Below are 23195 nucleotides of genomic sequence, written 5' to 3' on the forward strand. Positions count from 1 at the left end.
TCCTGGCACATTTGGAGGGCTAAACTCTACATAAGTCCAGGCCATGTACATCCAGGCCTGGACAGAAACAATGTGCTGTGCTATTTGACCTCAGTTTGCTTTTTAGCGAGCAGATTCTCGGCTTTGCAGAGAAAGCAACAAATGATGACTATGCAGCGAGTTGCCCTTCACTTTCCCTTTTAAAATAAAATGTGATTAATAATCAACAAAGTGATGTGTGTCAGGGAGCTGGAGGGGAAAAAAACAGCTTGAGGTGATTTGACAAACTGATTTTTTTTGCTGTGCTGCATTTCCCATGGGACATGACAAATTAAATGTCAAAACCAACTAGAAAATAGTGATATATCTCAGCCCGGGCATTAATCAGCCTGCCTCTCGTTTACCACTTCCCACTTAAGTAGATGACTGTATCCAGTCTGAACAATGGAGCTTTTCATTCCCTAATCACCCTAATTGTAATTTAAATAAGTTTCCTGACAGTCGCCCTCAAGGCTGTAGGGGAGATGATTCCAAGAGCTCCATGTCCACCTCGGGTTTACATAATGGATGAAAATTCAAATCCTTGTCCAGGGTGCAATTAGATAATGTCAGGAGGAGGAAAGAAGGGATCGGATGAACTGCAATCAGAGAAGGAGAAATGTACATTTGATATCACTGGGAGCCAAAACTAAAACACACACACATATGCTGACCTAGATCACAGTCAAGGCATTTGATACTGTCTGGTAGGGAAAAGAATATCCAGAGACTTTGCAATGCAACATGTACCATAAAGGACCTGACTGAGAACCCTAATAATCCATCAACTGATGCAAACAAAAATTTAATGAAGAATAGAAACTTAAGTAAAGAAGAGTTCAAGTGTAAGGAGTGGTTTATTCCAATTTCCCACAAAAACAGGAAAAAAACATGCCCATCCAAAGTTTCAGAGGCAGAAAATGCTGCTGTACAGAGCACATGGTTGCACAGGCTGTCAGATTACATTTGATACTCTTGTGTCAATGGGTGTGATGTTTCACTGAGAACTGGCTGATAATACTGGACCTCCAAGCAGATTTCCACAGTTTCCCTCAAGCCATTCAGTTTACCCTCAGTCCTCAGTGAATGTTTGCAATTTTAGATATCTAATGGCCTATCAAATTTGTCTACAAACTTATGCCTTCCTTCTTTCACACTAATATTTACTGTTCCAGAATAGGTATCTTCCAACCTGATTGCTAAATCCTATGAAAATCCATAGTCTGTATCAGATGCTTAGTGCAGAAAAGTGACTCCCACATCCACAAAGGGCCTAATCCTGCAAGACATTATGTCCCTACATAACATGCCTTTTCCTTTCCAGTGTGTTCATCAGTCTTGAAAGTCAAATGTTCAGCTGGCAAGCCAGAAAACAAGCTTGTTCATGTCCTGAGAAGCACCAGATTTTTCAGTCTCTCCAAAGAAAAGGAAAACACTCCAGGATGGCTACTGGTACCACCAGCACCTCCTTACCACCAAGAAAAATCCACATCTCCATCAGTAGTGGCCCTAGAGAACAGGCTGGTGGTTCTCTCACGGAAAATATTGCTCATTCTTACAGTGATGGGGACTGGCTATGAATAACTAGTTAAAATATAAAATGTGCTGAGTTGACTGATGACATTGACAACTGAGCCATACGAAATTAAATCTGTATCTGTTTGCTATTACATAACAGGAAAAGCCAGGAGTAAAAAAAGCCCCTGGAACTTGGTAAATCTCATTTAATCACATCTGGCAATTTTTGAGTCTGAGATTATCACTGTTGAATATCATGTTTTTAGAAAGTAAAGCAGACAAAGAAACTCAAGCAAACAAGAGTCAGAAAATAAAGAGCCTTTAAAAAAATACTTGTGCACCTTTCAGCAATACTATAGGCCAAGCTTGGGAAAAGGGTATTGGAAGCTATTATCTAATGACAGTTACATTTCAATTTAGTTTAGGATCAGTGAAACATGGCTACACACTTGAAGGGTGTACAGCGCTCCTTTGAACTCACTTATCTCTAAAGAATAGGGAAAATTTTCATCAATTTCAGTTGTGGTCATTGCAAGAAATGCCAGAAATATCAAACAACTTTGACTAGTTGCAGAGGTCCTTTGGTGGTCCAACAAAACCAGCAGTACAAAAAGTTCCTAAAATGTGACAGGATGGAGAGGTGTTTATTTCTAGCCATGAAGGTCTATGAGTGTGAAGTTGACTGCATTTGTTCCATATAAATAGTTCGATCTAAATAATTTAAAAAATAAAAAGGAAAAAAAGAAGTAAAAATGTCATTTGACTTGAAAATATGAAATTGTTGATTTTTGAAAAGTTGGAATTAGTTCTTTGACAACTTCAAAACTCTTTCTCTTCAGAAATTATTTAGATCAGTAATTACATTAGAGCTGATCAGGCTTCATAGACAATTCCGGTGAACTATCTCTTTCTTGCTTTGTATTTTTTTCTCTCCAAGCAAGGAAAGGCAAGACAAAGGCTCTCTGAAGCATTTTTAGTCAATTTCTAGCTAATAGCAGTAAGAAAATATTTGACAAATCTCAAGGCTGTCTGCAGAAACATGTAGAGTTGATGTCTTGGTCAGCCTTAGAAAGCAAGACACACTAGCCCTGAGCATGACAGAATGCTGATGAGCAGCTTCAGTACTAAGGCTGACTGTGCTCAGCGCACACCACCAGCAAAGCAGACCACTGTCTATCTGCACAGGCCTGTGAGGCTGTTCCTTCACAGAATCAGTGTGAGAACAGGGATTTTCAGGAATGCAGTTATAGCTTAACCAGAAACTGCTGGATACTCCAAAACCAGGCATGCAGTCGAAGCAATTTCTAGCAGATACAAATTGTTCATGAGAAAAAGGCACAAAGAAACTATAGTCATGATGGAGCAAGAGACACTGTGAGCTCTTTCTGTTCTGCTTAATCCTATTTGGATTATTTCAGACACACTCAAAGAGTCAGCTGCTTATACTTTGTAATAGTGTATGAAGTTGCTTGAGGAATGTAAAGAGACCTACCTGGGAAACAAAAGTATAGAAATCTTCAGAAACAGTTCAGAACAGAGCTGCTTCCTGCAGTTAGGAGCAGGCTCTAATTTGTTTGCTGGTAGATGGATATCATGACAAGAACAAAAAAATAGTGTATTTTGATAATCAAATACTCCTTACAGTGTCATGAAGAATTATGCATCTAGCACTGTGGTATTTGAGTTCTGGGGAGACTTTACAGCAGCCTTCCAGTACCTAAAGGGACTCTACAGGAAGTCTGGAGAGGGGCTTTTTACAAGGGAATGTGGTGACAGGACAAGGGGTAATGGCTTTAAACTGAAAGAGGGTAGGTTTGGATTAGATATTAGGAAGAAATTCTTCACTATGAGGGTGGTGAGGCATTGGAACAGGTTGTCCGGAGACACTGTGAATGCCCCATCCCTGCAAGTGTTCAAGGCCGGGCTGGATGGGGCTCTGAACAACCTGGTAGAATGGAAGGTGTCCCTGTCCATGGCAGGGTAGCTGAAACTCGATGACCTTTAACATCCTTTCCAACCCAACCGTTCTATGATTATACGATCATATAACACCCTAAATAGCAAACTATCATCTGCTACTTGTTAATCTGTCTTTGTCAAGTCAAGGAAGAAACTGTGAGAAATTTCTTCAAAATTCTTTTTCTTTTTGTGCAATTCAGTGTGGGAGCTTTTTTAGTGGAAGTGAATTCAAAAGAAATGAACCTTTGCACTTTGAAATCTTTAGAGGCATTTAAGATAGCCCAAGTCAAACAGAACTATAGATCTAAGGCACTTGTCTAATGTAAATGTAAATATTAAGAACTCAAAAATCTTTGAAGTCTATTAAGGTTAAAGCTAGACAAAAGCATATAGTGTAGACTTACAATTCAATGACTAATATATACACATAACATTTCAATAAACTAAACTGAGTCACTCTGAAAAGTAACATATAATCTACAAACATCAATAGAAACCCGAGACCTGCATAGCAAAGCCCAGGGAAATTGTTTTTCTTCCCAAGTCTGATCTTGGCCTTGCTGCTACAAAGATGCTGCCAATTCATACTTCCAGTTTCAAATCAATATTTTCAATGCTTTTGGACAGGGAAACATGTTGACAAATCAGTGGTGAATCACTTCATTTTCCACACTCTTCTGTGCGTGTTACTGTGGGTTATTTATGAATTTCAAATTACAAATGTAGGGTTTGTCTGCAAAGGGACACTGAGTCTGAATAAGCTGAAGAAGTGGTATTAGAAAGGAGTTAAATGTTGTTAAAGTCCTCTTGAACCTTTTAATTCAGAATAAAACCTGAAATTTTAACTTAGATAAATGGAGTAAATGGCTGCAGAATTAATTAAACCCATCATAACTCTGAACCAAGCCATCCACACAGGGGTTGAATGTGTATTTACCTAGTTTGTGACTGAACCAGCAGACATTAACACATCCATATAAGCAAGTTCTTAAAACAACAAACATGCCAGCTCTCAGCACAGCTCCATGGCACCCACTGCAGCGGCAGCTCCATCCCGGCTTCCCTGGAGCGGCTGCCGGGCAGGTCTGGGCGTGTGGGCAGGCAGCACAGGGCCCCTGCGTGGCGCCTCAGACAGAGGCAATGGCTTCAGAAAAAAGAAAAACAACTTTACTTGGCTTAGCTATGCAGGTCTTGGGTTTCTATTGACGTTTGTACGTTATATATTACTTTTCAGAGTGACTCACTTAAATTTATTGAAATGTTAGATGTATTTCACTGAGTCAGCACAGCATCCTGGACTGAGCAGATGTGGCTGGTATATACGAACCTGAACTTTGCTCAAAACAGTGAAGGAAAACTGGAATTGTTTTAAAGCTTTCCTCTGACAGTGCATTTGAACTGCGGGTGTGCTAACCTGTTTGGACTGTTTCCAACCATTAAAAAAAAATCCTACTAGTCCATTCAATCTCAAAGCTCGATTTTCCCACCTTAGTTTCCCCAAAACTCTGTTGTATCAAACAGAACAACATGACCAGATTAGTGTTCGTGATCATACTTCTTTTTCATCTCTCAGTACAGGTTGTAATGTATAAATAATATGGACCTATCGTGTGAAAACATTGGTTTAATCCAATACTTTTAAGCAGCAAAAAGTAATCCATAAAAAAAGATGTGTATCTGAGTTAAAACCAGGAATCAGCTTGGAATAAATAATAGTAAGAAAAATTCTTTAGAATTCACCCCAAACTCAAGGGCCACTTGCTGTTGCTAGAACCAGAAGATGCCACCTATACTCTGGTGTACGCAGCTTCTTAAAATGCACTCACTGTTACTTTCCCTCATCATTACCATTCACACAAGTTAAAGCACTGGTGGGTAATTTTTAATTTATGATCATTATACTGCAGAATGTATATGTCATTGCCATTAAAAGGTACAGCTACAAGGTCATTCCATACAGGCAGATTTTGCTATATCAGAAGTACTCAGGTCACATTTTGAATGCTTCTTCACACACAGGCAGGCTAGAAATATGTAAATGGAAACATAAGACAGTGAAACTACAGGTGAAGCTACAATAGAAATTATTGTTTAACTGTATCACTGCAAATCCCATGAACTCAAAAGCATAAAATTAAACACCAAAGGGTCTTAATGAAACCTCAAATCCAGATTTACATTTGAATCCCTGCCTCAGTTGATGCCATATGTAATTGAACAGTCTCAAGCAATAGACTGGCCCATGCTCCCTGAATTTTTAAGAAAAACTGAACTTGCAGCTTATTGCATCCCAGGCCCTTTTCTGCAGTCAGTTTAGTTCTTTTTTCATGCACACTCCTGCACTCTGTGTGCACCCATAATGATATAACTGAAGCTGCAGGATGTTGAAGAAGAAAGGCAAAACCAGGTCCAAAACCACTTAACTGATCACCAGGCCGAACCTAAAAAGGACAAATTGAGCAGACAGAATCACATTAAATATATTGCACGTTTCCCATAATAAAACTACACTGGAAAATCAAGCTTGTTTTTTTTGACCATTAATATAATTATTATTTTCAACATACCAAATTTGGAATTAGATCAAGACACACAACCATGTATTTACTTGGGGAGAATAATGATGTGCTTAACAATCACAGAGGCAATTATGTTTGGCAAAAATAAATGTTTTTAAAATCTGCTTGAATCAAAAGATCAGTTTCAATACATATTTATTGAAATGGAATCTGAAAAAGAAATAATCCCTCCCGCTACAACTTCGACCCACCAACCTGAAGCTAAAACAGTCTGGATAGTCTTGTAGGGATGCTCCAGAGCATGGAAGTAGGGAATAATATTATCCACACGAACTGACGTTGCTAAAAAACGCAAATGGGGAATGCAGTGGGAAGTGGCTCATTTGCCCACAGAAGGAAATCTCTTTGCTTGGTTTCCATAGAGAGGAAAAAGAAATTTTCCTAACCTTGAGATTTCCGGCAGGTCAGTACAGTAGGGCAGTTGCAGGCGTTTCGCTCATGGAGGAGTCACCAGCAGAAGGCCGGTTAGATATGTCTCACTCTGTTTGTTTATCATACGTAATCCTGGTAACCAGTTGCTGAGATATAGACTTCCACAGTTAATCAAACACTTGCTGTCATGCTCATGACTAATGTAACATAAAATATTTGTTTTCCTGATGTAAAACATCTTCTAATGGCAAATATCATCTAATGAAGCACAGCGATGCTAAGGTCAGGGACACCAAGACCACAAAGCAAAGAGGTTGCCTCCTGTCAATAGGAGGCCAGTTGGGCTGCCAGCCATGGCTGTCTCAGCCTTCCCCCTCCAGGCTGGTAGAGTGTATCCTGAGACATCCCTATCTGTCCTTTGCATTCAAATGAGACAGTTCTGATCAGATTCAGTGCAAATATACCACAACTCACATAGAGGTCCTTTTGCTTTCACAATGGAGAATAACTTAGGAAAAGAGCTCAGAAAGGTCTCTGAGTCCTTGCTTAACTTGTTAGAAAATCCAGTACTTTTGATTCACATGGTGGAAAAGAGACAGTCACAGAAGCAAAAGGAAGAGCAAAGTGCACAAGGCTGACACAGTGCCCTGTGAGCACAGTGTATTATGCTCATAACCAGTGCCCATCCTGCTGTAGTACACTGAGTCCTATCCAGGGAGCTGCGGAGACAAGGAGAAGGCAGGGGAAGGCAGTTTAGAGGAGTCAGGGTCGAAATTTGTGGCAGGTCAACATGAGAAACTGACACTTGAATGGAGTGATGGAAGGCACAGAAAAGGCTGAGATAGTTTATGAAGTAAGAGATGATACAGTATATATTGCTGTTGGAAAAAAGGACTGCAGAAAGCAAGTATTACAAGTCTATTCCTGCAAAACCTGTCTGCTTTTTCTCCATGGGGAAATTGAGTTGTCTAGGCTGAAGGTACTTGCTTTGGATAGTTGTCTTTCTTTTCTCAGTAGTCTACCTTATATTTCAATATCTTTATTAAGCCTGAAAACTTTGTATTGTAGATAAACTTATGGCAGACTTGCATAAAGCAAGCAAAAGCATAACCAGGAGAGCCTGGTTATGATGCGCGTTCACACATGCACCCTGACATGGCGTAGTACTTTCTCCTACAGAAAATCGATCCTGATCCTGGTATCTGATTATTTTCCCCAAGCTGTGCTGTTATCCTCATTGCAAACCCTCTGTGCCATCCCAGCTGCCATAAAGCAAAGAGAGTCCATAACCTCCTTCTGTGTTGACAGGTACGAAGGTGGATTAAGAGCCCGATGGTCAACGTTGAAAAGCACCCACATACCAGCCTCAAATACCCGGGGTCCACTGTGATGCATTTACCTCCAGGAGATTCGGAGCTTGAGCCTCCACTCTGCCAGACCTGCCTGAACGACCACGCTTTCCAGCGAGGGATCGCTCCTCAGGAGGCTGAGTCCTGCTCCTGGGAGAGTCAGAGAAACAGCAAAGTAAGCCACAATTTCCTTCCACCAAACTTTGTTTACACGGTTTACACTGATAATGGGTCTGTACTTACAATGGGTCTGTACTTATGAGATGGTGCTTCCCTTGAAGAGAGGGGATTCTCTGAAACCTGAAACTCTGCTGACCAAGGCTGTGGTGCACATCTGGGCTCTGCTTTCTACCTTGAACTTGGATACCTATGAAAAACAAAGGACTCTTCACTAAGGTGTTGTGATGTACTCTCACAGTATTTGAACAGATTAGCAGTAACAATAAGTATTATTTACCTGTTTTGCATAAACAGGTGTGGATAGGTGCTAAAAAGGATCCAGACTTGCTAATTTTTTCCCTTCTGTCCCACAATTACCAGGCTATCCTTCTTCCTCCCCCCCAAGCCATATCTAGCTTTCTCTTTAGAAGTCAGAATTTGGCTCAAGGAGTTTTCCATGACAGGAGGTGAGTGATTCAGCAGTGTTTTTAGCAGAAGGGAAACCCTGTTTTGCCCCAGGTTATGTCAGTATGTTATAAATTACATCGTTTTGCGTGCCGTGGTGGGCAGTTGCACACAGATGTGAAGGTGGCAACACTGTGAGGGCTGAGATGAAATGGTCAAGAAGGGGCTTTTCAGAGGCAGACTTTGTATCTTTCTTTCATCGTTCACCTCCACCTAATCCCTGTGGAGACAAGCCAAATGCAGAACAGAAAGTTTTGCTCAGAGCCCGCTATCCCTGACAAAATTATCCCTGCCTGAAAATGGTGCACAAAAAAGGAGACAGTTGTAGAAACATAAAAGCAAACAAATAAGAATCTTTCCAAGTACAAAGCAGAGGAAATGTGACAAGGCATTTATCAGAGACAGCACACAGCTCAGAGCAGAAACATTTTTCAAGCTGCATCTGCTGCATTTTTAAATGGGGAAATTCAAGCAGCAGGTAGAAATGGAAGTCCTGTGTGCTTCTTAAACCCAACAAAGGCATTTTGGTGAAACATGTGCAAGCGGAGGAGCTAATTACTCCTCCATTTTACTTCATTAAGAAGATTAATTTTGCTCAGGCTGAAGCATTAAAAAATGAAAGCACCAAAGACGGTGGATTCTGCAAATCCTTTGCTTGCTGTAAATCACATGTACTCCTGTACAGCCGTAGGGCCTCACAACTGATTTCTATTAGGTTTTACATGCATATGGGATAGATTTGGCTGAATGCAGATTCCACTGGACCTCTCTGTCTCCTTACTGCAGGCAGTGGAGAGGCTGCTTACTCAGCAGGAGGAGTCTGCAGCAAGAGGGATATTTTGCACGCTGCTTTAAAAACGTTGTTGTCTGGCAAAAGACTTCTTGGATAGAGCTATCCTGCATAAGGGGTCTTTTAAGCAAGTTCAAGCACACAGTCCTTGATGTGATTAAATGTAAGGTCACTGTCTCTTTCTCTACAGTAAAACCAGGCAGGAAGCTTTTAATAATAAAGTCTGAAGGAGTTCTGTGTCTGACCTTTTCAAGGTTTAAAGAGAGTTTCTGGGTGAGACTCTGTTCAAGGGTTACAAATGGCACAAACTGCATAAACATGAAATAACTCCCTTGACTTTAAATCAATGAACTTGAACAGACAGTTCCGTATTTCAAGAAGAGAACATGGTCTCTGTTAAATCAGCAGGGAGCTTGGAATGTGCCAGTCGTCTCTCCTAACTAATTCTTGTTTCTTTTTCCCCATTACTCTTCCTCTCTGTTTTCCAGTACTGCAACCAGGTACTGGTATAGTGATTATAGTTCCTTTGTGCTGTGTCCAACACCAACACATACAAGGGTCCTCCTGACACTGTTCTTTTGCTCAAGGACAAATTAACTCAAAAACAAATCAGCTGTGAAATGTTATTAAAGGCTTATTCTGGCAACAATCTTTCTCTGACAGGTTTCAGGCTACTCTGATTGGCTTGAAAAAGGTCTTATAGAAACCAACCTGATTAAAACCCATCACCAAAGGGAACACGTCTGTATTCCTATTCTTATTTCCAACACAGAACAACGGAAAAAAATCATTACTGTTTGTTTACTGTGATGGTAATTATGTAGTGAAGTCTTTAAAAATTGACTTAGTGTAAATAAGATTATATTGAAACTAAAAGTATTTTAAATAACGAGATTTTTTTCTTATGATATGCTTTCATTTCCACCTCCCCAGGCTTTTCTATTAAGGCATGTGTCAGGTGGAGTTTATAAAAATGATTACTGATGTAACCTCTACTAAGTCTTCTCTATTATTTGTATGATAGTGTATTATGTCTGTATTTTTATGATATTTTTTCCGCATTCTATACACTGGACTAGAAAATTTTCAAACATTGCCAGAAAATCATGCTAATTTTCACATGACTGACTTACATAGGTATATTATTGTTTTTTGTAACCGATGTGGATTAGTTATATGGAAGCTTATATCTGCTCTACTAGTGTAACAGCTGAAGCCCTAAAGGCTTTGGACCACTGCCAAGGTAATGATTTACAATAACCAGTCCTCGCTTTTCCATGTCTATCTACATAGTTCAGGTTGCACAAAATTCACTGGCTTGATAAAGAGGGTAAATTTCCTTTCAAAATAAATTATCATGCTGTGTAATGAATACCTTGTGTAAATAAGCTGGTTTTGAAAAAGCAGACAACCCATCTTTTAGAGTTACATTACAGTCTACTAAATAGAGAGAGGCTAACATGGTGAAAACTGGGTGTGATTTAAATCTTTCAGGTGAGGGTTTACCAGGCTAGGTTATTAGACATAAATCATACATACATACACAAACACACAAAATTTTTTCATACTCTGCATGACCTGTGTATTCTATTTGCACTGTATTTTTGTGCCCTTGTTTCAAATATTTCTGTAAATAAACAAAAGATAAGACCTTGTTAGTGAGCTCAAAATATCTTTCTTTTTTTCTCAAATGGAGCCAAGAGCTAGGTTCAAGGCTTGTTCTGTTCTTTCCTCATTGTCAAAAAAAACTCCAGTTGCCCTATCCATCAGCTGACATTTGTCCTGAAGCATCACAGACACATCTCTATCTAGTAAACCAAAGCCTTAAATGTCTAGAGCTGTCTTTTCTTTCCAAAGCTAAACAAAACCCCTGTGCTGCCCCTAGCTAAGGGACGAGGGGAAGGAAAGAGTGAACTAATGCGTTTACCCCATTTAAGCAACATGATTTCAAATTGCCAGGAGCATGTCTGTGCATTCAGTACAGCCACCACTGCACGACTCGGGGCTCAGGGGTGCTGAGCGGGGCATTTAGCCCCATTAGCCCCAGAAGGGGTCTGTCCCCACATATATAGTGGATTTTAGTCTCTTCACCCTCTCTTATCACCTCTGTGGGGCAGGTGGTGGAAAAGAGATGGAGGCTGCTGAGGCAGTTGCCCTGTCTTCCTACACCCACGGCAGTCCATCTATCCATAGTGTCTTCTGTGAAGGAGCATTAGGAAAATCTTTCTTAGGGCTGCAGGGAATTCAATGCTCCTGTCTTTTTGGACAAGTCCCTTGTAGCTTAGTGGAAGTTAATTACTCTCATAGACACTTTTTGGATCGTGTTATTAAATCAACAACAGGAATTTTATTTTATTATTGAAAGTCATTCAAAGCTCCTATGTGTAGAAGAGCTCTTGATTTTGGTCAGATTTCAGCACTTTACCATATTTTAAGTCTTGCTTCAGGGATGAGGAATACTGAAAAAAATATACCCAAACCAAAGGTTGGGCAATTATTTGAGATAGTTCTACTAACAAATCTCTCCTAAAAATAACACACAGCTTCTAGAAACCTGCATTTGAAATGGGGTGAGAATATGCTTCAGATGAAATACATTTCATAAAGGGGTATAACAAAAATAAATACCTTTTAATGGACTAAGAAAATGTGGAGATGAAAAAAAATACCTAACTCTCCATAAAGAAAGAGTTTGGTGACAGATCTGAGTGGGCTTTTTAGGGAAAGATGGTTTTCTCACACATTTTGGATAAAAAACCCTCCTACATCTAATGATCTGCTCTGGTAATGAGGCACTCTGTGATTTCCACCCTGATAAGTGCTAGTTAATACACAAACACATGCACATACACAACAGAGAAATGAAAATCCTGAAAGCCCAGTATGGCACAATTACTCCTGAAACCAATATATGTGAAAAGTGCTGCAATAAAAGATAATTTGGAGAAGAAAATTAGAAATAAGAAAAAAAGAAAGTTTGGGTAACAGAATTGTTCAGTGAAATCAAATCTGGAGAGGACTGTGAGAGGCTCTAATAAACCTAGGCAAATTAACAACCTGATGGAAGATTATCCCTGATACAGACAGAAACACAGTAATGTTCTTTGATGGAATAATTATAACTACTCAGTACACACTACAGGGTCTAGAATTAACCGTGATTGTTTTAGAAGACAGCCCTGGGTGCCACAGAGAGTAGCTTACTGAAGACCTTGGCTCAGAAGAGTAGCTTAAGACGTTAATCCCTCACAGCAAAGCAGACACTCTATGCATTCATTTAGGAGTATAGCACTCCATCCACCGAATCTACTTCTGTCCCATATGGAGGCACCTGGGGAAGGACGTGAAATATACTTGATGTGGGTGAGGACAGACCAGCAATACCAGGGCGACAAATGCCTGGAAAAGGCCTTGCAGGTCAAATTACATCATTTTTTGCTTCATCTCTATAATGAAATCCACTTTGAAGTGGCTGGCAGAGATCCTGTTAAGTAGAATCCTTTGGAAAGAGGTTGTCAAGGAGCAAAGGACAGATGAAGAGGCCAATGGTCCCATGAGCCTATAGCTCAGGCTGACATTGGTGTGTGAGCCTTGTTGTCTTGCTGGCATCTCCCCATGCAGTGATTCAGGAAAGACTTATGAAGATTATCTTGATGAGTTTTGGCTTCTATTTTGTCCCTTCTTGTTATTCTTCCAGGGAAAGCTGCTGACAGGGAAAAAACCCCATATAATTAAAATCATTCCAGAAAAATTATGGTGCTTTATTTGCCTGCTCCTTTGCAATAATGAATGCAGAAATAGGTCTGGAAAGAAAAAAATTAAAAGCAATTAAAAAGTTTCCATTTAAGCCAACGTAGAGCACAGAAACAATGAGAAAATCTTGTATGTGGTATAAAAGACTGAAAATTATAAGAAGACTTTAAATGTAAAAGTTACACAGATGTGAAAATGTCTGCCAAAACAGAAAAGTCAAACTTATTTACTGGTTGAATTTTAATATATTCATGTGTAGGATGTTCCTGCCTTTACACCTGCTTACTCCAGATTTCAGAGTATATTTTGTTATGCCCCCTAAGACTGGAGGATGGGGGCTTATCCCCCTGAGTTTGGGAACTACATCTTGTATTCAAAAAAGTGACATACAGAGAGGTAATCTATCATGTAACCCTGTTTTCACTGCTCAATGTTATACTGACAAGAATACTTGCAACGTAATCCAAAGGAAGATGTTAAAACCAGTAAAGGAAATCATTCTATACCACACGTAAGTTAGCCTGAGAATCCACAACCACTGGAACTCCACAGTTTCTGTTTGATTATTTTTCAAATAAAAGTAAACCCAGTCATCATATTCTGCTCCAGAAATATATTACAGCACTGTCTGAAGATTAAAGAGAGTTTCAGAGAAGCAAGTGGTTCAAGATGAGTAATTAGAACAGTAAAGAAGGTATTTTGTACTTCTCTTCATTCAGCAACTTCTGGTTGTAGAAGGTCTGCATTTTCTGGATCATCACAAGTCAAAGTTGTAGCTTAATCCTGCGAGTTGACAGTCTCAAATGAAAACCCCATTTCTCACCAGCAGAGTTACAGCCATTTCCTAAATAGTTGTTTCTACCTGACTACACTAAAGCTCTCTTAGCTAATGATATAAATGTGTCACCAGTGGGGTTTTGATGGAATTTGGAATTGAGTACCTTGACCCATAAGCTTATTTATCTGCCAATAGGTGTCTGTGCTTTAGGAATTTGATTGTGAGTATATTCAAAGACCAAGGACTCAGATATTATTTTATTGCAGATCCTATAGCTTTAGCAAGATGAAAATCAATCTCAGATTTCTCAGCAGCTGTGAGAATCAGCTGTGAAAGCAACACAAGACTAAGGTGGGAACAAGCTTTGTTTCAGGGATTAAATCTAAACGCAGTACGTAGTTTCATGGTTTTGTAATGGATTGATATAGGGTTATTATGGATAATATTTATTTAGACAAGTCAAAAATGTTTAACACAAAGGCATTTTCAAATGAAAATGGCAAAGCACAGTTTGCAAATGCACAGGCTAAAATTATGTGTAATTTCAGTGAATGGGAAAGCCTGAATAGCAGACAATTGCCTGTGGCGGGTTTTACAATCCCAACTGACAAAGAGAACATCTATATAGCACAGAGCATATAAATCAGTTCCATGGCTCAAAGAAGTGATGTGATATATCAATCATCTGCTTTACAAATACACAGTGAAGCAGTCATTCATTTGTACATCCATCACAGGTCTTTTCAAGCACCATAGACTTAGTAAATTAATTGGACAAGCCAATATCAGAATCTAAACCCATGCTACTCCTCCTATCCGAATGTTGGTTCAACACTACTGAAGATAATTAAAATATCTCTTATTTTAAAGAAACTGTCAAGGGTTTCCCTGAGGACATCTACATCTGGAAAATTATTTATTGTACTTTCCATGGGGTTTCCATAATATCTGAGTTAGAAATTACATTCTTTCTCTTTTTAAAATTATTTTTACTTTTAATATGGTGATTATCTAGTACCTTTTTGACTCAAAGATCCAAATTACTTTGCTGACAATCAAAGAGATCAGAGAAAAGTATTCCTTTATACATAGGTGGTAGTAACCAGAAAATACCCAGCACAGTGGGTGTGAGGAATTTAGGCCAAACACAGTAGACCAAATTTCTGTTTAATTTTGTCCTGATTAGCAAGTGGTCAGACACACAAGGTCAAGAGATTTGCTTACTAAAATGGAAGAATGTTCTCAGTTTCTTCAAAATCTTAGTATCTGAATATTTAGTATCTGATGTTAAAGAAGAAAGTGAACAAAATCAGTAAAAAAATACTTTGTTTGAAAAGAATATATTTTGTACAGTTTAATGCTGTGCTGGCTCCATCTGGTCTTTCAAAGGGTCTGTTTAGCAAGAGCACCTGGAGTTGCTCTCCTCTATTGGAGTTTGATTTTAATCTGTTTATCATCCATCTTTAAGCATTGCTTCAGCTCATTTTCAAGATAATTCCATGCTTCATAGTAGATAAATAAAGGGGTCTGTTGCATTGTGTGATAAGGTCATAAAAACGATCTGACAGGCAATTAAAGAGTAACAACACTAAAGACAAAACAAACTCTGTCATATATGTGTGCATAAGAACATATACAGACAGCTAAAGACTAGGTCTGTAAAATAGCTGAGTGTGACTTAAAACCTAAGTCACGCTCATCCATCAGGGGAGCCATAAGTCACATTTAACATGGTCAGGGAGTCCAGGGCTGCACAACAACAGGGAAGATGCAGATGGCAGGAGTGGCTGCAGGGCTACCTCTACCACCTGGCCAGGGCCAGGGCCATGTCATCAGCAGGACTGCATGAGCAGAAGGGTGAGCTGAAGCTTTCTTGACTTTTTCACTCCTAAAGAGTTCCTTCCTTGGCCAGTTTCTGTCCACTCATCCCAAACAGGAGTAATTTCATGGCCGGCCTAGACTGTGCTTTTGAAGACTGGCAAGTGTTAGTCTTGTATGTCATTTCTCTCTAAAGAAATGTATCTCCGACCCAAAACCATGTTTCATAAAGAAAACCTCGTTTCTTCCTGTAGTTCCTCGATATGCACTAGTCTGTCTATCCCAAGAAGTCAGAGATATGACAAGACATTTGAAGTGTCAGTCTGAGTAACACTGTGAGCAATTTTGTTCTCATCTTAGCATTGTAGATGTTGCATTCCTTTGCAATTTATGAATATATATCACTATTTTTCTGTCTAGAACTTGCAGATAACCTTTTATGTAGAATTTTCCTCTTTGCTTAAAGAAGTTATAATTGGCTAAGAACTCTGTAGTAAAATCATGTATTCTGTAAATTGTATTATAATGTTGGTTAATACAGTGCATGCTGCTCATTTAAGGTAGTTTAATGCAATTCCCACATCCCAGGACCCCTCAATGTCTCCTATCTTAATACACTGTACTTGCTCTGTACCTAATTGTACGGTTTCCATTTTGTGAAATCTTTTCGCCCCTCTGAATAGCCACCTCAGGATATTCTAAAAGAGTTTCTGTAATGTACTCTCTGGCTTTGAGAGATGCGTGATAAATCAACTTTTATTGCCATTTGCATTAATGGAAAGATAATTATTTCCAAAGCAGCAGTGCAGCTGCACAAAGACTTTGCACGGCCTATATTGTATCACACCATATTGACATTACCATTAAAAAAAAAAAAAGCCCTACTCAGGCTCATAACAGTCACATTGTTTCAAAATTATTTTGGAGCCTTAATGGCAAAGACATTTTAACATAGCAAAGACATTTTAACATTCCCTAGTAGTTTTGTGTAAGTTAGGAAATTAATTTAGTAGGAAAATAGAAATCACATTTTTCTGATAGGGAGCTCAGGGTGTCATCCCATCTGGTATCTATAAAAAGCACGTGAGTCTGGAATAAGAAGGAGTCAGGCCCATGGGTCTTCTACAAACTAGAAATGACAATTTTAAGGTACTGAAAATGAATGAACCTTCTAATTAAGAAATCCTTAACAGTGAGCTGTGATGTGAAACATGTGATTTTGCTTTCCTTTGAAACTAAGAATCTTTTTTCAGATAAGTGGATTTACTGAGAGAAGTAAAACCAAAACAAAACACAAATGTGTTAATTCCAATAAACACTTTACAAGTGGTGTGATAGCACCTGATAACATCTGCCTTCTGGAGCAAAATCTACTGCCTGCAGTTAAATACTTAAGTATTGTACACAGTACTGTGCTTCAGAATAGTGTTAAGCCAGCAAGTAGAAAACACAAAAAGAGGTTAGATGTATTTCTCTAAACCATGAAGGATTAAGCATGTGAGAATGGTCTTAAAGACAATGAAGTAGGATCCACTCTTGCCCTTGAAAGATAAGAGGAGCTGCTGAGACAAGGTACCTCCAACATATTATTGCTGAAACTATGAAGTGGAAATCTGAGAACTACAATTTAGATAACTTTCAAATCTACTGGATGGGGAAAACAAACATCTCTCCGCTCTCAAGCCATCTTCTAACTACTTCACACTAATAAGCTTGTTTAGGTGAAAATGGAGGATGCTGTGAATGCCTCCTTCTGCAGCTGCATCACTCTGTAAGAGCACACACAAAACCATGCAGCTTGCTTGAACCCTGAGTAGCCTGCCTGAACACCCTTCGTGGTTAGACGATTCCTATGCTCTATCACTGCTGCAAGGATTATTTGTATCTTAAGGGGTTGTAGACTGAAATGTAGCTGGGAAGGAAAGCTACAGCTCCTGCCTGCTTCCCAAAGATCTAATTCTCGAGAGTGGCCAAGTTTTGCCACCAGGGATTCAGGTCTATTTCAGCAGCCTTATTGAAAGCAGGAGAAACAGATCTGATTTCTCTAGGTTGGAAAGACCTGTCACCAGAGCATTTGTTGTTAGTCTTGATCTGTTAGACAAAAACAGGGATTGATATCCTTGAGATGCTTTTCAAAAACCATTCTGAAAAGGGAGGAGTTAGATAGCTAATGCTAACATTTCTCCCTCTATTGACAACATATTGGTTGTTGTTACTCTTACTATGAAGCACCTAGAGGTGCTAACGAGGCACCTGCAGAGTTACTTATATACCTACAGTTACAGATTATACCTTAGAAAACAGATATCTAAAAGCTAGCATTTATTAAGATTATGATGTTTGGTTTCTTAAGAATTTTTTTTTTTTTTTTAAATCTAGCCCACAGGAACTGAAGCCTTTGAGAGATAAAGATATTTTGGCTTAAAAAGCAGCCCTTTCATCAAAACAATTCCCCAAGCCCCAAGATACATTTACTGAAAGAAAAATATAGCTGCATGCAAAGCCAAATGCATACAGAGATACAACACAATCCTTTTTTCTACATAATAAATGACAGCTACTCGGGGAATGGTTACAAATGAAAAGAACGACCTTGCTTTCTTTTCAAAGCACCAAGGGGAAATGCATGAAACAATGAAACTGTTGAATAAGACTGTCAAGATAAATATCATATATCTGAAAAGTATCTTTAATATCTGATTACTGTAACTGGAAGAATTTTGGACATCTGTGTACATTCAATCACCAGTTGTTTTCATCAGAATTGGAAGACCAGAGTTTTTCAGTTTAGTTTTGCTTTCATGTTGCCATGCATCACTGAAATGTTACAAGCTTTTTAGTTCCAGCTGTCTCTGAGGGTGGCTTTTGTTTTTTAAATTCAAGATGTCAGTAAACTATTCTTATTATATTCCTAATGTGTCAAAATAGCATTTAATATCAATATTTGGATTGATACTGTCAAAGTTGTCAGAAGAGACCAGTGATTTTAGGTACTTTGGCTCTTGAATGTACATGCACTGAACTACTTTTTAATAATATTGCAGAAAGTAAGAAGCACCCCTCATGTGCGAGGGATCAGTGTAGGACCCCAAGCCAGGATCTCAGAAACTGGGGCACTCAGTGCTGGCAGTACCTCTAGGAACTCTTGCTTATTATTTCTCATATTTGAAGTTATTCAGCAGTGACCTTTAGAGATGACAAATTTTAAAAGGAAATTCTCCCCTCTCTAGAAGTGCACAAGGCAATACTATGAAAAGGGAGCATCTGTTCTACAGTGAAGTTACATAGTTATTACTAGTTTTCAGTTTCTTCTTTTGGTTCATACTCTCTTTAGATAATACAGCAACTGCCTGAGAAGGATTCTCAAATTTTTCAACTTAGATCAATGTAACTTTGCCCTGAAGAAGGAATAGAAAAAATTCTGCCGATACCGTGTCAATCAATGTGGTCTGCAGAACATACATGCTCCATGTTCAAGCAGACCAGTTTTGTGACTATATCAACTTCTGAAAGCCATGTGAAGCAAGGATGATATAACAGTGCAGCAAAGGTCTTATCACAGGTTATATGGCTGCTGAACACATTGCACATTCAGGATATCACTTCACATATGAACTGCAGAGTAACTTTCCACCCTAATAAGCACTGCCTAATACTTTCCACATTCTACCGTTTTGGATGGACTCTTTGAGAATCAGTAGCTGGGCATTCATCCATAAAATACATGGATACACCATAAAAGATTTTTATGCTCAGGTAGCTCTTCCATCACAATGCGCCTCTTGTAGAATCGTGCATTACAGGCACAACTGGGAGACAAAACGCAGCTGCAAACTTGTCATTTCCTGCGCTAGTTACAATCCTCTGCAGTCCAGGGCCTTGCCTGCATTTCGAGTGGCATTTCACACCCACTTCAGAAGACACTCTAACCACAGACCTGGCTCCTCCCTGTCCTCCCAGGCTTGTCTGTGATGGCAGTGTTTGCCATCTTTGGCGCCTTTGTTCTCTTACAGCTATGGAATTGCTGTCGTGGGCTGTGAATCTGTGTTTATAACGCATCCTATGCTTGCCCCAGCCTATAACTGGAGGAGCACAGGAAAAAGGCAATTTGGATGCTCTCCAAGTCTGTTGCTGCAAAACTCAGATTGTATCACTGCCATGCATACCATTAGAAGCCTGATTCTTCCTCACATTTCATTCCAGCAAGCTTTAGAAAAGGATCCCCAACTGCTTGATGAGCATCAAGAAAATACAGAGAAAAAGTGGCTTCTCCATTGGTATAAAACCCACTGTATGTGTAAACTGATTGTCATAAGAATGTATTAGGGGATATCACTTCATCATGAAAATTAACTGGAGGATTAGAAACTAAAGCCTATTCCAGATTCGTTGAACTGACATTTGAGTTTGAATAAGTCTTCAAACTCTTTGTTATTTAAATTTTCCATCTGTAAAATTGAGATAATTATCCAATTAATCCTTAGGCTCAGTACTCCAAGATATCATATATTATCAATTGTCTCTCACTCACAGAAGGCATATATTGCTACATGAGTGGTCACTGCTTATATTTCTTCCCAAGTAAAGAAAAACAGAGAATAATACAATAGTGCAACTAGTTTTCTATACTAGTGCCTAGGACAGAGTGAGTATATATTCAAGAAGGTTTGTAAACTGTCTACACAATAAGTGCACTTTGTATCTGAAGCAGAATCTAGTAATATCTTCTCCCTGGCAATATGTGGTATGTGACTGAACAGTCAGAGAACAATTATCACTGGAGGTACATGTGCTTGTTGCTGAGATATCTCACTTGCCCATCCATGGAAAAATGCTCCTTGCTCAGGCCACAAGCAGTTCAAAGCAAGCTGGGAGCATGCAAAGGTCACTGATTACTTCTGAGGCTTTACAACCAAGGGTAGAGAACTAGTGCAGGCAAAGTGAGGACTGACTACAACCTTTGTCCAAATCTCAAACCAAACCTAAAGTAAATTCAGTTAAGCATTCACTTTCCTGCACTCATTGTTTTTAGATTAAAGTGGGATAATATAGAAGTGAATGACTCTGCTCTGGATGGAGGCAGCAAGGACCAGAAAGTACAGTCTTATGACACTTTCAGTCTAATTCCTGGAAAGCAAGTGAAGCCTTGGAAGATATCCACAACTCTGAGGGACCCTATGAACACGTGGAAGTTCTCTCCACTCTGATCAACATACTTTGTTCATCCTGAGTGTTGTGACAGCTCTGCATACGGCTACTTTTTTACTCCACTGTTTACTTAAAAGTTAAATTCCACACTCAAAATTATTTCAGACACATTTTATAATTTTTATTATAGGATATACCTTAGTTTGTGATAGTTAAATTGTAGTCTTTAGTTTGGCCTCCTTAAATCTACATAAAAAGATAAAAATGGCAATAAATCCTATTTTTGATAGTCTAGACATGAGCTCCATTTATGTAACACTTTGCCTTATTTTGGAAAACACAGCTAATGTTAATTAAAGATTGGGGTTTTTTTTTAACTTGATTTAGGATATAGATACATGTTATTGTGAGTCAACTGTGGGGGCTTAAACTTATAGCTCTGTTTGCTTCTTCATAGGAACTGTGTGTGTTTCTTTCCTTGTGTCAAATGCAAGATTGTTTAACCCTCAATGAGAGGGCCATGATGGCTTCATAAAAAATGAGTTTGAGAGGCAGCTTGACCATGGCCTACAAATATCTCCCTAGTAGAGCATCTACTTATAACAAAAAGCTCCCATTCATTTCAATGGATATCTAGCTTTAAAGACTGACTGTAGAAATTTTAGAGTCACCAACTTTATGAATATTTTTACTTTAGGTGAGCATTTCACAAACATAATACACAGAGTTAATGTATGCCCTGTCACATTCTGATATAGTCCTCATTGGAAGAGATTGTCTACAGGAATGAAGCTGTAAATTGGAATAGATTAACTGTCATAAGGAATTCAGTGACTTATTTGTATAATTGAGAACCTCAAGTGAAATCAGGATATTCATTTTCATCCCAGTAGCAAAAATTATACTGGATCCCATGTCTGTGTCTTGTTGAATAAAGTAGATCCTCTGTAGGACTTCACAAAACAGCAGTGAAGGCAGGTAATTTAACAAATTAATATATTTTTGTATCAGTGAGCAACATCTTTTCTTTCTAATACAAAGTGGTTGTGGTATTTAGTCTAGGTAATGCATTGTGCTTCCACTGTCGATATCGATGTCCTTTCAAGTGAACAGACCATGCAGCCATTTATGAGCTCTTGCTGTTAAGATGTTCGGGAATGTAATAATTAATAATGTTGATGTGTAAATTAAGCTTCAGAGTTGAAATTGCTTTTGCATTGAATGAGGCAAATAAAATTTCTCTGGGTCTTGGTTCAGCAGAGCAGGTGAGGACTGGCTGAAAGCTAAACATAGCAGTAGTCCCTCTAAAAGCACATGCATTAGAGTCTTAGGTCACTTCTAGACCAGAAGTGCTACCTGCCTTGCTAACATTGTTATTAAAAGAATAACGTCTTCTTTAAACTGTCTCCTTTCCCCTTTTTTGGTGCACTCCACCTGTGGCATCTTGCTGTGTGCAGTGGAGGAATGCGAATCCCACATCACAGCAAAGGAGGAAGCAGTTTCCCCAGGTCTCAGTTCATTCAGGGCTCCCACAACCATAGAATCACAGGATGGTTTGGGTTCGAAGGGATCTTAAAAAAATATCTAGCTACACCCTCTCTGCCATGGGCAGGAACAGCTCTCACTTGACCAGGTTGCTCAATGCCCCATCCAACTTGAACACATCCAGGCATGGGGCATCCACCACTTCTCTAGTAATCTGTCCCAGTGCCTCAACACTCCCACAGTAAAAAATTTCTTGCTAATATCCAACCTAAACGTCCCTCCTTTCTGTTTAAAGCCATTCCCCCTTGTCCTCTCACTAGTAAAAAGTCCTTCTCCAGCCTTCCTGTTGGCCCCCTTTAGACAGTGGAAGCCTGCTATAAGGTCTCTCCAAAGCTTTCTCTTCTCCAGACTGAACAATCCCAACTCTATCTAGCCACAGAGACACTTGTATGAATGTCTGGATTCCCTCACCATCCCCATACTGGGTGACAAAGATGAGATTTTTCAGCACATCTCATGAAATATTTGAATCTCAACGGCCTTTTCTATTCGTTGGCCTAAACCAAGAATGGGCAGCCAGTCTGCCTACCTTATCTCATTTCCAGTCTTTGTTTTAAGGGTAGCCTCCAGCCTGAGGACACACCAAGAAGTGTAACAGCTGAAGAAAACTGTGTGTCTAGGTCAAAAGAAGTAGAGAAGGAAGTGATGCAGCTGCTATTTTATTAAGTATTCATAAAGACTGCTGTCCTTTTACTTTCTAAAACAAAAAAATCAGGATCATGCATGTGGCATGCTTACACAAAATATATAAAGCACTGAATTTTAGCCAAAATCAGTATCTCAAGTCGAATGTTGCTTGCACTGACGTATGTATTTCTGACTTATCTTCTTTCAATGACACTGGGTTTGGAGAAAACTCAAAACATAGTCTAGTGCTGTTAAGCTCTGCTTCAGAGATAGACCTTTGGTTTACCTCTTGCAAATTGGAGGCTGTAGTTTTCCAC

General features: G+C 39.1%; 1 protein-coding gene and 1 long non-coding RNA gene across 2 annotated transcripts in view; one reads left to right on the top strand and one right to left on the bottom strand.

Moving 5' to 3' along the window:
- The window catches only part of LOC113971076, a 49743-nt gene extending 41005 nt beyond the window's left edge, over positions 1-8738 (bottom strand). The window contains exons 1-2 of the long non-coding RNA XR_003535432.1: positions 8039-8738; positions 7808-7945 (exon numbers count right to left, since the gene is read on the bottom strand). This is a non-coding gene — a long non-coding RNA (uncharacterized LOC113971076). The remainder of the gene's footprint in view (positions 1-7807; positions 7946-8038) is intronic.
- SGK1 (serum/glucocorticoid regulated kinase 1) overlaps positions 1-23195 on the top strand; it is a 69230-nt gene that overhangs the window by 17512 nt on the left and 28523 nt on the right. The window contains exon 2 of the mRNA XM_027690601.1: positions 7755-7970. Coding sequence (XP_027546402.1) covers positions 7755-7970 — 216 coding nt within the window. The remainder of the gene's footprint in view (positions 1-7754; positions 7971-23195) is intronic.

Source organism: Neopelma chrysocephalum, unplaced genomic scaffold, assembly GCF_003984885.1.
Source record: "Neopelma chrysocephalum unplaced genomic scaffold, ASM398488v2 Primary Assembly neopelma1_23, whole genome shotgun sequence".
NCBI lineage: Eukaryota > Metazoa > Chordata > Aves > Passeriformes > Pipridae > Neopelma > Neopelma chrysocephalum.